The sequence below is a fragment of the Pteropus alecto genome, unplaced genomic scaffold, assembly GCF_000325575.1.
Source record: "Pteropus alecto unplaced genomic scaffold, ASM32557v1 scaffold326, whole genome shotgun sequence".
NCBI classification, from domain to species: Eukaryota; Metazoa; Chordata; class Mammalia; order Chiroptera; family Pteropodidae; genus Pteropus; species Pteropus alecto.
Window position 1 is genome coordinate 1112658 of NW_006438873.1, and position 15972 is coordinate 1128629.

Genomic DNA, 15972 nt, shown 5'->3' on the forward strand with positions numbered 1-15972 from the left:
GACCGACGTGATGGGAAGGACGGCATTCAGGGACCCACCAGAGGACAGAGAAGCATCTGCAGAGAGAGTGAGTCTGAAAGTGCATTTCTTTTTTAAGGTAAATGTGAGGTGAAGGCAGAGGCTGGCTGAGAGAGGGGCAGTGTATGAGTGGATTTGTGAGAAAATCTGAGATGGGGTGAGACCGAGAACCTATGAGCATGAGTCGCCTGGTGAAGTCACTGCAAAAGCATGCACATGCATGTGAGAAGGTGCGTGTCTGTGGCTGGGTGTTGAGAGAACGTTCCAGGACATGTGTGAGAGAGAAGATGCAGGTGAGAGCAAGTGCAAGTGTGCACCAGCGCGTCCCCTGTGAGCACATCTGGCGCTAGTGGCCTGATTTCCCCAGTGCAGCCAGCAAGCCTCGCCCTGAGACCCTGCAGACCCACACGCTCTCTCAGGACTCAGCCGCCCGGCCCCACTGGAGGGAACGGCCTTGGGGGATGCCCGTCCACTTCAGCTGTCTGGGAAGACGCCCTGGTCGGAACCTCACCTGCAAGGCCCTTCCCAGCACCCCCAAAGGACTCAAGCATCTCAACTCTGCGCTCAACACCTGACCATAAGCCCTGGAGCTGTATGAGAAAATGACACGTACATACATGATGCGTACACAGTAGGAGTGAACCAGCAAGGCAAGAATGGTCATCTCTTCAACGTCCAGTGATGCACCACCCGGGTGCTCTGGCCACATGGCGGGTAGAAGAGGCTTAAGTGGTAGTTCCTGGTGAAAATGCTGCCTGGAATATTCTGGAAAGGCTAACGGAGGAGACATGGGATCTCAGAGCCGCTGTGCTCTCACATCAAGCAGAGGTTCCCACTAGAGCAGGCCGAAACAAGGTTCTGACTACCGTGCACGCTGCTGCTGGGGTCTGTTGTTTCGTTACTGCCTTCTCCACTATGACAAATGGGAAACTAAGAAAAGCCTCTTACCTTTCACCTCTCCACTACAATGAAGCACAGTACAAGCTTCTGAGGCAGCAGGTAACAAAACATGTACTCGATCCAGTGAGCAAGAATGTGACACGGTCTGGATGGGCCCTCTCCCTGCACTCGCCATGGCTGGACCCCACATCGGGCCAGTGTGGCCCCAGCTCTGCCCAGGGACGGCACCCCAGGCCCTGGCAATAGCCCCCCTACTCCCTTCTTGTGCCCCAAACTCCTCGTAACTCAGCAGACAGGGCACTGGCCACTGCCCTCTAGGTACCTTGAGTCCTGAACCTATTGACCCAAAATGGTGCCAGGCCCATCCCCACAGTAGCCCACAGCCAGCTTGAACAAACTCCCTATCATTGGCCTGCAGAGGGTGCCCACAGACTGTACACTGCCTGGCAGGAATGTCTGACTGCTGCCTCTGGCCACACAAGCCCATTCCCACTGCCATCCACCCAGAGATCAGTCTCCACGGCTGTTTATGGCTCACACGCTACCCCCTCACATTGGCCATCTGCCCTGACTGCCATGAAGGGTAGGGGGTGTGGCAGCATAGGCCATCCTGGTCAGTTTTGCTGCCCCTTCTGCTGTGACTCACTGCTCTGCACCTCCCTGTGCCCTTGCCCATGCCCAAAGTGTCTCCTGGGCCAGAACACAAACTGGCTGATCTCGGTGCCTGGACCGATCTTCACGAGTAACAGTGCCTAGGCCTGCACGGCTGCCACTCTGCCAGGGCTTGAGGGCCCATCCACCCAGCACAGCCCCACCAGGGCTCCAGAGGGTAAGGACATCAGGGCTTTTGGGAATGAGGTGTTGGCTACCACGCCCCAGGTCCCCAGTGAAGGGTCATGTGAGTCACTGATGGGAACTTGAGGAGCCACACCCATGAGAATTGCCATTTATTCCCACAGTTGCCGAAATAATCACCAAGGATTCACCGAGGATGTGGGGGGAGAAGGAGGCTCAAACACTGATTGAGGGGCCAGTCAGGAGTGGGGGGACGGGCACAGCTGTCCCCGTTCTAATGCCACAGGAAGGGGCCCTCCTCTGGCCAGCACCCTCCCCAAACCCCACATCCAGTTTCTCGGGACGCAGGTAGGGGATGTGGGGGCAGTGTAGTGTGAGTAGGCCCAGGAGGGGAGGGCGCTGGGGGTCCCCGCTTCACATGCACTCACGACACTGGTCTCCCAGGGAGCAGCAGTGGGAGCTGGGCTGGGCTGCCCCCCCTGCTCATAGGAGAAAGGGGTTAGTGCTGGGAGCTGGGGGACCTGGGGGCATCATGGGGGGCAGGCCCGGGCCCCCACCCAGGGGGGAGATGTATGTCGGTGGCGCCCCCGGGACCGGGGGCCCAGGGCTGAGCCGGAGCTGATTCAGGGTGAGCGTTGCAGGGGGCGCGGGCTGGAAGGGGTTGGTGACGGAGGGACCAGTGGCCGGGGCTCCTGCAGAGAGAGGACAGAGATGCACAGAGCAATCAGGAGGGTCTGCCCAGGAGATCACTGGCGGGGCCGGTGTCCCTGCCCTGGGGGCCACACTCACCACTTGGCAGGAAGGGGTTGGAGGCCTTGGCTCCTTGTGGCGTGGGGCCCGGCCGGCTCACCAGCGAATCCAGGTCGACGAGGGCCGCGTTAGGCCCCAGGAACGACTCAGGCGTCTTCCGCGTAGGTGGCGTGGGGGCTGGGGCAGCTGCGGGCGGGGGGCTCCCCACAGCCTCAGCCAGAGAGCCCCCGACCCCACTCATGTCGAACGCCCCGGGACTGCGGGCGGGCACCTCTCCAGCCAGCAGCTCCAGCTCCCCTGGAGGGGCAGAGGGACTCAGAGGAAAGACGGGTGGCAGGGTCTTGGAAAGGAGGTGACGGTACCAGGTAGCAGAGCCCGGGGCCAAAACCTGGAGGGCCTAAGGCCGAGGGACAAAGGTCGCAGGAAAACTGACAAGCTCCAGAGCAGTGACTGGGAAAACTACTCCGACAGAACCCAGCAGATGGAGGGCAGATGGGCCTGCTTACGGGGCGGCCAGCTCCACATGCCTCACCAGCCCACAGTCCAGACAACAGTGCATGGTGGGGAAACCGCAAGTGACCCCAAGGGGCTGGGTGACATTTGTTAGTCTGAGACCTAATTTTTGAAAAAATTAATTTAAGACTCCTCTCTTAATGTAGAAAAAAGAATGCACAAATTTGTGTGAACAAAAAAGACTGGGAATGTGCTCACTTCGGCAGCACATACTAAAATCAGAATGACACAGAAAGATTAGCACCGCCCCTGCACAAGGATGACACACGTAACATGGCATAGACAAAAACATCTGCAGTCTGCAATGCACTCAAAGGAACATTCCAGGATGACAGAGAGATCGGAGTTAGCATCTGGGGAACCTCAACCAAGTGAATTCTTTGTACCATTTTTACAACTTTTTTTGAAATTATTTCAAAATGAAGTTAAAAACGCCTTTTTGAAGACGAGGAGTGATCAATTATACCTCAATAAAGTTGTTTGAAAAAAAGATGGACCCAACCCAGAGCTGCTTTCATCTCGCTCAATGGACCCATGGAGCGGGGTCTCTCAGACACCAGTGTGGGGGCCAGGTGGGAGCAGGCGGGGGCAGGCTCACCTGTGCTGCTCCCTGAGGTCGGTAGGGCTGTGCGCAACCGGTCAAAGTCAGAGAACTCGTCAGGCTCTGTGTCAAAGCCCCCGACCACTGTGGGCGGGGCGGGGGGGGGGTGGTCAGGGTATCCACTCAGCTCCTTCAGGGGCTTGCCTCCACCCCCAACGCCTGGTACTCATGAGACAAGACTCGTCCCTCATGACTCAGCGCCCACCGAGTACCTGTGGTGCCATTAGTGCTGGGCTTGGCAGGTGACCCCCCCCAGGGGTCTGAGAAGGCCGGGGCCCAGGGATCGGAGACCAAGGGTCCACTGGTCGGGGCCCCACCTGGGTGAAGGAGGAGGCACATGAGGCGCTGGGCTCTACCTGCCTGGCAAGTGGCAGTCTGTCTCCTCTGAAATCTGACTGTTCCCAAGCAAGAGCCCCACTCCAGCCCCCACCACTCAGAAGCACCCCCAGTTCCCCCAAGCCCAACCCTCCCCTCATCACAGTCCAGCCCTGGGCGCTCACATAGCCTGGCCTTTGCCCATGTGTCCCCTCCTGGCTAAGTCCTCAGCCCTGAGGACTCTACAATGCCCCCAGGAAGCCTCCAGCCAAGATGAAAGGACGGATGTGCTCCAGCCCTGCCCTCCCACCCTGGTGAAGCCCCCATAATCCCCAACTCAACCCCAGCCCCGCCAGTGCCTACTCACTGTGCCCCTCCCTGCCCTCCTCAGGCCAGGCAGGCCCAGGGATGCGTCCAGACAAAAATGTAGGGGCTGGCACTCACCATCCGAGCTCCCCCATGGGTCAGGCGTGGGCCCTTCTCCAGCTGCAGGGGTCTGGGTCCCACCCCAAGGGTCGACTGGGGGCCCCACAGGGGCAGCAGGCCTCCAGGGGTCCCCAGAAGCCGGTGTAGGGGCCGGACCACCCCAAGGATCAGCAGCTGGCGGAACAGGAGGTCCGCCCCATGGGTCTGAGGTGGGGGCAGCCGAGGCAGTGCCCATGGGCGCTGGGCCACCCCAGGGGTCCGAGGCTGTTGGAGGAGCTGCGGCCGTGAAGACATCTGCAAGATCCATGAGGGAGGACTGCAGGGGAAGAGAGGCTGTGAGAGCGCAGGGCAGACAGGACCACAGGGAAGGAGCCGGCCAGGCTGGGGCAGTAGTCCCGGGAGGCAGCAGCCACGCTCGTTCCTAGTCTCCCTGCTCAGTCCCAAGCCAGCCCTCCATCCATGCCTCATGTCCACCATGGCCCAACAAGGACAGAGAGCAAAGCCACCCAGGGAGCCCCCACATCCCTGGGCAGCCAGGCTGATTGGCACACTCTGTTGGCCAGGGAACCCCAGGTCCCCTGAGCAGGCCTGGCTGGGACCCAGCAAATGTGGGTCACTGCACACGCCTGGCTTCCCAGAGACCACACACATACATGCACGTGCACGAGTTCCGTGTCGTGGGGAACCCAGCTGACCAGGGCCCATGTTTCTGGATGTGAGGTCCCCCCATCCTCCCCAGGGTGAAAGGGGTGGAAGGGGGCTGAGATCCTGCTGAGCTGTAAGTAGGGGCACTGTAAGACCCCCATGCCAGGCCAGCCTTGCGCCATCTACTGCCCCCTATCAGTAGGGGTCTGGTCCCCACCCTGGGAATCAGGGCAAGCCTCGCAACCTGCAGCCACCGTCTGGGAGGGTGGTTGTGCTGCGAAGACACTTGGGACACTCACGTGAACTATGTGAGCTTACAGAACAAGAGACCAAAGAACAAGACCACCTTGGACGTTTGCTGCATGCATAGAGGGCAGAGTTGCGGGAGACATGGTCCCACACTCACCTCCCCCAACACCCACCTCCACACATACTCACCTCCCCGCTACACTCACCTCCTTCAGACCATAGATCACCTCCTCTTCATACCTCCTCCCAGCCTAACACCACCACCCCACTTACTTCCCACCAGTCCCCTCCCCCACACTCACCTCCCCCTGGCCCCCTGTCTCCCGCCTGCTCTCCTCAATGGCCATCTGCAGCCTCAGGTCGTCCCCACGGCGGATCCGCTCCTCCTGTTTGGGCCACAGAGGCAGGTGGCAGGAAAGGGTCAGTCTGAGTGACTGGGCACCCGAGTACCCTCTCCCACCCAGAAGGCAACTAAAATTAAAATGGGATGCAGACGACATGTGGGATGGGGTGGGACACAGGGTCGCAGGCAGGTGTGGGGACAAGGATGGTGCTCTGACAGGCAGGGAAGCACGGGCCCGTGTGCCTGATGCTGTCTGCACTGCCGTGGGCGATGAAGGCTACGACTACAGTTGGGGAGAGGGAAGGCCCTCGCCACCAGAGCCACCACGGGCACCTACTTAACATATATGGGTGTCGTCTGAGAATCCACTTTACACAAGGTGCTAGAGCTAGAAATGCCATGGTGTGAACATATGGGAACTGCAGAGGGGCGGTGGAGTGGGGCCCTTTAGGAAGGAGTGAGGTGGCAGGGGCCTAGGGAGAGTTTCAGGGGAGCATGGGGGGGCAGAGATGCTGCTCTGACCTTATCGTGCTCCTCACGGCTCAAACTAAGGGCCAGCTGGAGCTGGACGTCATCCTCAGGGCCGCAGGACGGGGGCTGGGGAGAGAGAGTGTGAGGGGCCGGGGCAGGGGCCAGGCCAGGAGAGAGGGAAACAGACAGAGAACAGAGGTCAGACAGAGGCACACATACAAGGCGACAGTCCCCAAACCAGTGAGGGGCAGGTAGAGACAGAGCAGGGAGACAGCTTGGGCGAGGGGACTGGAGCCAGACAGGGCAGGACAAGCATCCAGGGAGAGAAAAAGGAGGAGTGTTTCCAGACAGGACAGAGACAGACAAGGTCAGCGGGCGAGCAGAGACATAAGACAGAACAGACAGAGGAACAAAGAAACAGAGCGAGCCTGAGAGAGGGGCAGGTGGAGCTGTAGGTAAGGCATGGAGATGGGATGGCAGACGGAAATAAAACCCTTCCCCACCATGTGGGCCCAGGTGGCCACAGTACCTGGTCGGCCTCCTCCTTGCTCATGGCCAAGGCCAACTGCAGTTGCAGCTCCTCCTCTCCACTGCTCTGCGGCCAGGCCTGCTCTGCCTCAGGCAGGGGCCCGGAGCCCACAGCTGCTGAGGAGGCTGCGAGGGGAGCCAGGGAGACAGTGAGACACTGAGGAAGCAGAGGGAACCCCTCAGCTTGACCACTCCCAAGACCACGCCCCCCACCCAGGACACAGACACCAGTTTCCCTAGGAGGGAGGGAGAAGAGCTGTGCACTGGGCCTACTCAGCCCCACCTGGGGCGGGGCGGGGCAGGGCAGGGCAGGGCAGAGAAGGCTCGCCCTACTGATAAAGAAGAAGGGGACTTCAGGAACCTCTAAGCCCTGAGACCTGGGTTCCTGCACCATGTGGAGCCAAGGATTCCCATGTGCTCCCAGCCTGTCACAGGGCCTCCCTCCCTGGTAAGAGCCAGGGAAAGCCCTGCATACTCTAGATGCGGAGACTAGAGATTTGGTCTCTAGGGCTGCTCAATACCTGTACCTCTCCAGGACCAAGGGATCAGGAGAGCACAGCACATGCATCCCACCCCCAACTCCATCCCACGTGAGCAGCCCGAGTCATGACCATGGAAAGGACAGAGACAGGAAAGGAAGAAGCTGGCTATCTGCAAGGGTGGAGGACGGAAGCATGGGCCAGGATGCGGCAGTGGGGGTGAGCTGAGCTGACCAGGCACCACCTGCACCCCTCCCAATGTGGCCAGGCCTCTGCTTGTGGAGAAACAAAGGCACCGGGCAGGCCTTTGGGCACCTGTCCAGGTCCCTCTCAGAGCCCCACGGCCCTCTCAGCCCCTTGCAGTGTGTCAAGAGACACGCTCCCGGCTGGCCCCACACTGTGCCCCAGGGCTGGGAGGCAGCAAACTGGGCTGCGGACACACGTGCTCTGCCTGCCCACAAGCCAAGAAAGGGTTCCCTAATTTTGAGCAGTTAGGGGGTGAAACAAAAAGTTAATAATATCTCAAAACGTGTGATCTACACGAAATTCAAATTTCAGGGTCTGGGAATAAAGCTGAAGGAGCACAAAGCCCAGAGCTCAGACAAGGGCCCAGCTGAGAGGCAGAAATGGAGCAGCCATGAAGAGAAAGCGGACACATGGGCCCTCTGGCCCCATAGAGGATGCCACGAGGCCTGCCCAAAGCCCCTCCAAAAGCACCCCATTCTCCCCTGCATGTGCGCCCTTGCATGACACGCTGTTTTCTGTGGCCCCAGACATATACAACGTCCTCGTGGATACTAGACAGTGACCGTACATGAAAGGCCCGAGCAGAACGTCCAGCCATCCCTGACATGCCAGGAACCTGGTTTGTCCTGCAGGCCCAGATGACTCTGCCTCCACATAAGGCTGCCCTGAACCTGTCCCCGTCCCAACCACTGCCTGGTAAAATGCCACTTCTCATTTCCTGGTGTCCCCCGCAGCCCACGCTCTGTGGCAAACTCCAGGCATTAACTGGATCTTTCCCTTCCTGCCTGGACCCTACAGGGCCACCCCACTGCATGCACTCCTCCATCTCTGGACTAGCTTATATGGCGAGCCCTTTTTCACACTCCAGACCCCCACACCCTGTGGGCAAAGATTCCCGACATAGACACACTGGGACCCTCTTATCTCTCTACTCCAACTTGTTCTTTCAGGTGCTAGTTGCCACCTGCCAAATGGAGCTCACTGCGCCCCATCACTTCCTAAAACTTAAAAGCAAGCTCTGCCTCTAGCCTGATGGAAGGACAGCCTCTCAGCTATCAGCATGCTTGTCCCCTCGCCAGAGGGCTGTCCCAGCCGCACAGCTTCCTCCCCTTGGGCACTGGCCACTCTTGTAAGGACCGCGGCGCACTGGCCTGGCAGCTCTAGGGCCCAGGCCGAGGGCAGGGGACACCTAGGCCTTAAGGAGGTGACTGGCTAATGTGTGTGAACATGATGACACGTCTCAGCTCCAGAGCCCCACGGCGAGAGGGAAAGGACAGAGCCAGAAGGAGCCTGTGTCAGGTGAAGAGAGAACAGTGAAAAGGGGTCGCAGCCAGGCCTTACCAGCAGCTGTCTGTGCCAGCTTCTCCTTGGTCTTGAGTGCGTGGGCACGCTCCTCCCGCAGCCGGTCCTCGTCTCGCAGCAGGGCCACCAGCTGCTTAGCTTTCTCACGCACATTCACACCCTGGTCCTTGCCGTCGCGGTCCACGTACTGGAAGTCCTTGAGCGTCTGCACAGCATACATGTTCTCCTTGCACTGCTGCGACACGCGCTCCGAGCCCGTCTTGATGAGGTACTCCATCAGCGTCATGGCCTGTGGAGCAGAATGCAGCAGGTCACCCACAAGGCCACCCACTGGGACTTCCCCGCACCAACTTAGGTGCCATCAGAGGGTGGATGAACCAGCACAGCCCATCCACACAATGGGGTATTATACAGCCCTCGAAAGGAGGAACACACAGACATGTGCCGCCACCTAGGTGGGACCTAAGCGCGCCATGCTGAGAGAGCAGCACCAGGAGCACAGCATGTGATCCACTCACATGAAGTGCCAGGACAGGCAGACCCAAGGAAAAGCAGTCATGCCAGCCGTGGGCTGGGGACACCAGGTGTCATTCTTGGTGCGCACAAAGTCTGTTGGGGTGACAAGAATAACCCAGACTGCAGTGGTGAGTGTGCCTGATACCTCTGAAGTGCCCACTTGGAAAGGGTAGATGGTACAGCCTGTGATCCACGTGCTCCTCCATGAAAGAATAGGGATGTGGCAGCTGCAGTCACCACAGGCCCACCTGGGCATCACCGGCAATGCAGACCCTGCCCATTTCTGTGATGTGCGAATCTAAAGGAGCACAGCTGGGAAACGTCAGCCACACCACGTTCACAAGGGCCACACTCTCCACAGCTCCGTCACTGTAGAGTGGGTCATCGCTTCTCGTGTGAAACCTTACCCCAACATACTGGGGAAAAGGCCTGCAGGGCCCGTCTGGGCCTGGGCTCCTGGGGCAGGACACACGGCATGCTGGAAGCTCAGGGAGGAACCAACACCCTTTGGTGGCTTCAGCATTTTATGACTTGAGAACGAATTCTCTTTCAGGCAAGTTAAAACTAAATGGGAAAAGAAAACCCAGGCAAGGCCTCTGTGGTCTTGGATCCTGGGCTCCAGGCAGGTCTGGGGAGCCAGGCGCAGGGTAATGGCCTCTTACAGACTCTGTACAAGACTGTGGAACCATCCTTGGAAGAGGGCACACTTTAGACTTTGCAGATGATTCCACAGACTCACGGAGCCCCCAAACCCACTCAGGAAACAACAGAGGGAGGGGCTGGCCATTTGGGGCAAGCTCTCTGACCCACTGTGACGTCTGCTGGGTGCCTGCTGTGGCTCACCAACACAACCCCAACCTGGATGTGCCAGCTTCTCAAAGGCGTGCTGGATATCTAGCTCCGTCATCTGCAGTTAGTCCTTAACCCGCCCTCCAGGGTTTTGCAGTCAGAGCAGAAAGGACCAGCCGCACCCACACAGAAGGTGAGCTCCAAACTCAGGTACAGCCCTGCTGCTCCCAAGCATGACAGAGCCCCCAGCCGAGGTCACACCCACAGCCACCAATGTGGGACTGACCAACACCAGATAAACAACCTTATTTCAGTCCAGGTAGGGCCCTGCCCCAAATAAACTCTGAAAACTTTCATTTTCAGAGCTCTGAGGACTTTGGAACTGTAGTTAAAGATGGTGAACCCAGAAGTAACCCAAACACCTATGGGGCGGGGGTGGGGGGTTACACACATGAGCCGCTGTGTGCTCACATGCTGGGAACACATGGATGCCTTCCTGTGCACTGACCACCCAGACAGGCCTGTGCTACATGCGTTCCTGGAACAAAGTTCCAGAACAATCTCAGACAGAAGGCAGGGCCCGGGCCTCTGGGGTACAGGAAGAGTCCTCTCTCTGGGTGGTGGCCACACAGGTGTACACACACCTTGATGGAAAATGTTTTAAAAGGGGACAACTAGACAGCCCAATGGTCCCTGTTAATTCTTAGACCAGCTCGGTTAAGGCTGTCTGGGACATCAGAGCACAAGTCTCAGTTTAAGACGGAGAAGAGTAGGCATCTCTGTGAGGCCCAGGCAGTAAGCCCAAGCTTTTCAGGGCCACAGTCCCCACCGTAGAGTGGGGGTGGCACATGGGGGGGCCTGACTGCATGTGGCAGAGCCCCGCTTACAAGGCAGGCAGGCCACCTTCAGCCTGGGCCAGAGTTCACTGACCACCCTGCGCTCCTCGGACAAGGAAATGACACGGCCAAGCCAAGAGGGGCTCTGGGGCTCCTCTCAAGTCCCACTGCATCCTGGGTACCCTGAGCCTCCTTGCGCTTCAGTCTCCAACCCAAAAAAGAGAGACAGGAAAAGCTCCGCCACTGTGCTCTGCCCACAAACACACTCCCCCAGCCACCCATCAGGAAGGACCTGCCATCCAGGGCCCTCAGGACTCACCTGACTCATGCACCCAATTCTCCAGCTCTGAGCTACTCTCCGGGTGTTAGCCCAGCAGGCTCTGTCCCTTCGGTCACCTCCACAAAAAAGCTTGCCTAGAAACGACGAGTCCATCAAGTCGCTGACCCAATCTGGGTTTGTTGGGGTACACAGGGAACGCCAGGACACAGCCTTGTATCTCTGCTGACTATGAGCAAGGCCACCCCTCCAGGCCCAGTCTGCTCATCTTGGAGACAAAGGAACCAACACAGCCTCTACAGGAGAGAGGCCGCCAGTGTGGGCCCCAGGATGGGTCCCCAAGGCCAGTGCCTCCCCACCACGCCCACCAGCACACACAGCTCAGGCCCTCAAGCTGACTTCTACTGACGAGTCAGCCACAGAGGCCCCGCCAACACTCCTGAGCTAGACATACTAACCTGGCATGGGGCCCAATCCTCACAGAAAGGGAGGTCCAGGGACTGGTCCAAGGTCACACTGCTGGGAGTAGGGTCTGGCCACCTGCGCTAGCCCATGCCCTTGGCCACTTCCTGACCAGAGGAGGGGATGCCAGGCCCCCAAAGCAGAGGTCAAATGGGAACCTGGCCACTGAGTGCCGACTGCAGATTCGTTCCCTGTGCCCAGAGCCCGAAGTTTGTCTCTCTGGACCCTGGATTAGGGTGTGTGCATTTGTCACTATGGGTGAATAAATGGGCCACTTTTGTGGAGGTCACATTATCAAAATGATACATGCATGGATCCTTCAACTCAGAAATTCCAGTTTTAGAGGATACGAGGATATTCGCGGCAGCCATGGTTGTAAAAGCGTTCCAATTCACTTAAAAATCCATCACCGAATAGCTGGTTACATCAATTATAACCCACCCTACACAAGAGACTGTTATACCTTTGCAAAAAAAAGAGAAAAGTAACCAAACTTTCATGTCTTGATGGGATACGACCTCTAGAATTTAGCTTCCTTTTCTTACTTAAAAGTGGGATATAACTGACATAGTAGAACCCACTCTCAACGTATATAGTCCTGAGTTGTGACACTGCATACAGCCCAGGAACCACCTGCATTTAAGGTCCATGGCCCCAAAAGTCCCCGGTGCCACCCATTAGCCTGGACGTGCACACACAGATGGCCCTGGAAGACAAACTGGGGACACAGCTGCCCCGAGGGAGGAAACTGGGCACCTGCTTAGGCCTTCCAGGGGGGTGTACCCTATGAAAGTGCCACTTCTTCAAAATCGGTTTAAATCATCAGGTTCAAAACCCTAATACTTTATATGCGTGGCCTCTGTTAAACAAGAGAAACCATACAGAAAGGCGCAGGCGCCTCTGGAAAACCAGAAGGGTGGTGGCAGCCCAGGTGGCACCAGCCTGCCCGTGCCTGCCCACCAACCTTATAGACGTGTCGCCAGTTCTTGCCGTGGTCGTTGAGCCGCTTCCAGATCATGCTCATGATCTCTGAGAAAGCGACAACATTGTAGGTAAGGTCGGCGATCTCGGACATGAGTGAGCTGGACGGGCCCCAGGGGTCGTTGCTTGTGGCCTCGCGGACCTTGATCTCAGCCTCTGAGTAGTTGTGGACGATGTTCTTCATCTGGCGCCGCAGAGAGGAGGTTGACATGGTGGCCAGTGGAGGTGCAGGGACTGTGCCCCTGGGATGTGGGCAGAGGGGCCAACTTGAGTAGGGAGACCACAGCAGGAACTGGCAGGTCACCACATCTGAGAATAGGAGAGGTCCTTGGAAACACAAGGGGCACCTGGGGCCACCCAGCCCAAACCCCTATAGGTACAGGCCCCCCACTGCATGACAGATTGAGGATGCCGTGACCTAGAAAGCTCTAGCCCTTGTCAACCTCCATCTTAGTCATCCTGTCCAGTTCGGTTCCTCAATTGTACCCAGCTCCTTCCTGCTTGGGCCCCTGCTCAGCGAGGCAGAGTGTGCAGTGACAGATCATGGGCCCTGGGGGCACACCCCAGCCAGCACTTCCTGGTCCAGCCGCCTGGGCAGGCTGACAACTCATGCACCTCAGTTTCCTCTTCTGTAAAGTGGGCCTCCGTTCAGTAACCCAGAAAACTGAGAGTCAGGGCACAGGAAGTACTGTGTCCGGACTGGGTCACCTACTCTTCCACTCCCTCACCAGGTCACTTCCACTTGCCCCGAGGGCACCACTTAAGCTTCCTGAATCCCAAGGTCCCCATTCCCAGGGGCCTCCTGGATAGACCATCGCCTAGTGATATGACACTCATTTGTCTGATTCTGTGGCTAAGGCTGACACCACCAGGCCCATGGGGAGCAGAGACCGTGTGTGTCTGGACACGGCTTTTCTCATCAGAAGCACTGGCCCCAAAGAGCTATTCAATAAACTGGAAGGGAAGGAGCAAGGGTGGAAGGAGCAGAACCCAAGAATGAAACAAGGACACACAGAAAAGAGGAGACAAGGGAGTACAGCGATGGGGGAGGGGAGCCAGGAACAAGAGTCCCAAGGGTGAGGAGGAGAGAGGCCCAAGCGAGAAGAGATAAGGAACAGCACAGCTGCAAGCTGCTTCCCAGGTGCTTGCCTGGGGCTGCCTGAGTGCTATTTCATTTAACACTGCCCAAGGTGTTTCTCACAGGGAAGCAGGTCCTGGGAGGTTGAGTAATTCACCCAAGGTCATCACTATGCCTAGCAGCACAGGCGTAACCCCAGGCTCCCCTGGACTCCAAAATTTATGGTTTTCAATTGACCTTTGCCTAAAGAAGAGTGACAGGGAAAGAAACAGAAGGGCAGGAATCAGTTAAGTGATGACAACTGCAGAAATCATGTAGCCCTGACCCTGCACCAGTACTATACTTGTAGCAACTGAATTAATCCTCACAAGTCCATGACCCACGGCCACCTCACTGGGGAGGAAATGAGGCACAGAAAGGCTAACTCCCTTGCCCCAGGACACATGCCTCACTCCCAGAGCAGCCTGGTTCCAGGGCAAGCTCTGACCACCAGTCCCAGCCTCTCCAACAACCACTGCCAGAGATCTCCTGAGCCCTCTCACAACCTGAATCCTGGGGCCAGTGGCTAGCCCCTGCCTTGAACTCAAGCTGGAGGACCAGGCGCTGGGAGACAACTGAAAAGAGAAGGCCAGACAACCAAGACAGGCCTAGCTAGACACACTAAGACAAAGAAATGATGTGACACACACAGAGGAGAGTGAGAAGATTGGGAATGAGAGAGACAAGGAAAGAGAGAAGCATAGAGAAAGCCAGGCAGCGGAGCAACCCAGAGACGTGGTGAGACAGACAAGGATGCAGCCAGAAACTGAGAGAAATGTGGATAGATAGCGAGGCAGAAAGATAAAGAGAAAAAGCCTTGAAATAAAAAGAGGCAGTAACTGGACTGAGAAAGAAAAAACTGGGAAATAACGAAAAGAACACCCAATCTTGGCCATCAGCTCGCAGCACAGCAAGCTCCACTCCCAAACAAAGGGGAGAACTCCTACCTGGTAGGCTCGCTGGTGGAACAGGATGGGCACATTAAGTGCTTGGCCCCAAGCCCCACTGATAGTAGGCACTCAATAACATTGGCTGCCACTATTATCAGAGGACAAGCAGAATGTTTCCAAAGGAGTGTCATCAGAAGATGTACTGTCTTAATACTGTGTGCATTAGAAAAATACACAACTAGCTCCCCAACGCTAAGATTTCACAAATGCTGCCTAAAATGAGACTAAGCTTTTCAAAATAAGTTGATTCAAGAGAATTGTTAGATGAAACAGAGAACAAATGTTACGGCAAAATTCTCCAAGGAGCACTCAAATGACCAATATCGAACATTTGTGGAAGTGAACATATATTAATGGTGGAAACCAGAGCTCCTAGTTGTTACACATCTTCCACTGGCCAGTATGGGGCACTTTACAAGTATCACCTCCGTCAAAACGCACAGTGGCCCTATGAGCAGGAACAACGAACGTCCTAATTTTAAAGGCTAGGACACTGAGGTCTGGCGAAAAGTCACCTGACAGGTATCACAGGCTAGCAAGCAGTGGGCCTCTGGTTGGAGACCCAGGCTATTCACCCACCACCAGACTCGGGAGCCTGGAGGAGCAGATCCTAGACTAAGCACAGACCGCGGAGAGGGGCTCGGGGTGGAAGAGGGGACAGGAGGGAAAGGAGATGGGAAAACTGCGGCAGAGGGAAGCGCCAGAAGCAGAGAGTGGAGGCACCTGGCACTGAAGACTCACAAGCTCGGAGAGAGACGCGAACATTGATCTTGACCGTCAGACGCGGGACGCGGCGGCGCGCAGAAGCAGATCGAGACCCAGGACAGACACACGCGGACAAGGCTTTGTACAAACAGCAGAATGGACACTAGCACGGGTTAGGCCCAGGCGCATCCCGCGGGAGACGGAGGCGCTCCCAGAGACAGACGCCAGAGACCGAGAGACGCGGGCAGTCACGGCCGACGGGGGCATAGACGCGACGGCCACGGAGACGATCGGGGGCCAGCAGACGCCGGAACGCTGGGCCCCGCGCTCACCTCGGCTCCCTCACACCGGGCACCGGGGGGTCATGGGGGGCAGCCCCCTGCCCCCGCTCGACCTCGGTGTCACGGGGCGCGCGGAGAGCCGCGGGCGGCAGACACTGAGGCGCGTTCGGGCGCACAGGCGGAAGCACGGAGAGCCGCACGACGACAGCCCTGCCGCCCCGGCGCCCAGGAGGGGCGCGGACAGCCGGGCGGGGGAGATGAGCCGCCGAGAGGACGGGAAGCAACCGAAAGAAGCGACGGACCGGAAGCGGAAGTGGCTGCAAGCCCCTCCCGGCCCTGATTGCGGAGCCCGCGCAGCACACTTCCGCAGACCAGTCCACAGGTCTGCGTCACTTCCGGATCGTAAGCCGCTTCCCTTACTTCCGCTCGCTGCCGCAAAGGCTCAGGGAGAACGCCGAGTTGTTCCCAGCCCGCCCC

At 57.7% G+C, this 15972-nt stretch overlaps 1 protein-coding gene and 1 non-coding gene across 11 annotated transcripts; one reads left to right on the top strand and one right to left on the bottom strand.

Moving 5' to 3' along the window:
- Nucleotides 1-1848: 1848 nt before the first annotated feature.
- On the bottom strand, nt 1849-15822 carry EPN1 (epsin 1). 10 transcript variants are annotated; one of them, XM_025049608.1, is made up of 12 exons: nt 15547-15820; nt 14507-14597; nt 12426-12751; nt 8621-8870; nt 6556-6680; nt 6078-6152; nt 5515-5598; nt 4337-4634; nt 3790-3894; nt 3575-3661; nt 2503-2760; nt 1849-2405 (listed from the first exon to the last, which is right to left on the bottom strand). In XM_025049608.1, the coding sequence occupies exons 3-12, from the start codon at nt 12651-12653 to the stop codon at nt 2197-2199; spliced, it is 1719 nt and encodes a 572-aa protein (XP_024905376.1). In that variant the 5' UTR covers nt 12654-12751; nt 14507-14597; nt 15547-15820; the 3' UTR covers nt 1849-2196. The 10 variants fall into 10 exon arrangements, with proteins under 10 accessions (XP_024905376.1, XP_006915993.1, XP_015448019.1 ...); XM_006915931.3 differs by lacking the exon at nt 14507-14597 and having other exon boundaries at nt 15547-15819; XM_015592533.2 differs by lacking the exons at nt 14507-14597; nt 15547-15820 and adding an exon at nt 15251-15517.
- LOC112483092 lies at nt 3169-3270 on the top strand. The gene has a single exon (XR_003047503.1). It is a non-coding gene; the product is annotated as a U6 spliceosomal RNA (small nuclear RNA).
- Nucleotides 15823-15972: the final 150 nt, after the last annotated feature.

What these genes read in the sequence shown, in the direction of transcription:
- EPN1 (XM_025049608.1), bottom strand. Translation starts at nt 12,653, where the DNA reads ATGTCAACCTCCTCTCTGCGGCGCCAGATGAAGAACATCGTCCACAAC. An exon ending in CCCATGGGGGAGCTCGGATG is followed by an intron (nt 3,895 to 4,336) that starts GTGAGTGCCAGC and finishes TCCTTCACCCAG; the next exon opens with GTGGGGCCCCGACCAGTGGA. An exon ending in CAGCACTAATGGCACCACAG is followed by an intron (nt 3,662 to 3,789) that starts GTACTCGGTGGG and finishes CCCCGCCCACAG; the next exon opens with TGGTCGGGGGCTTTGACACA.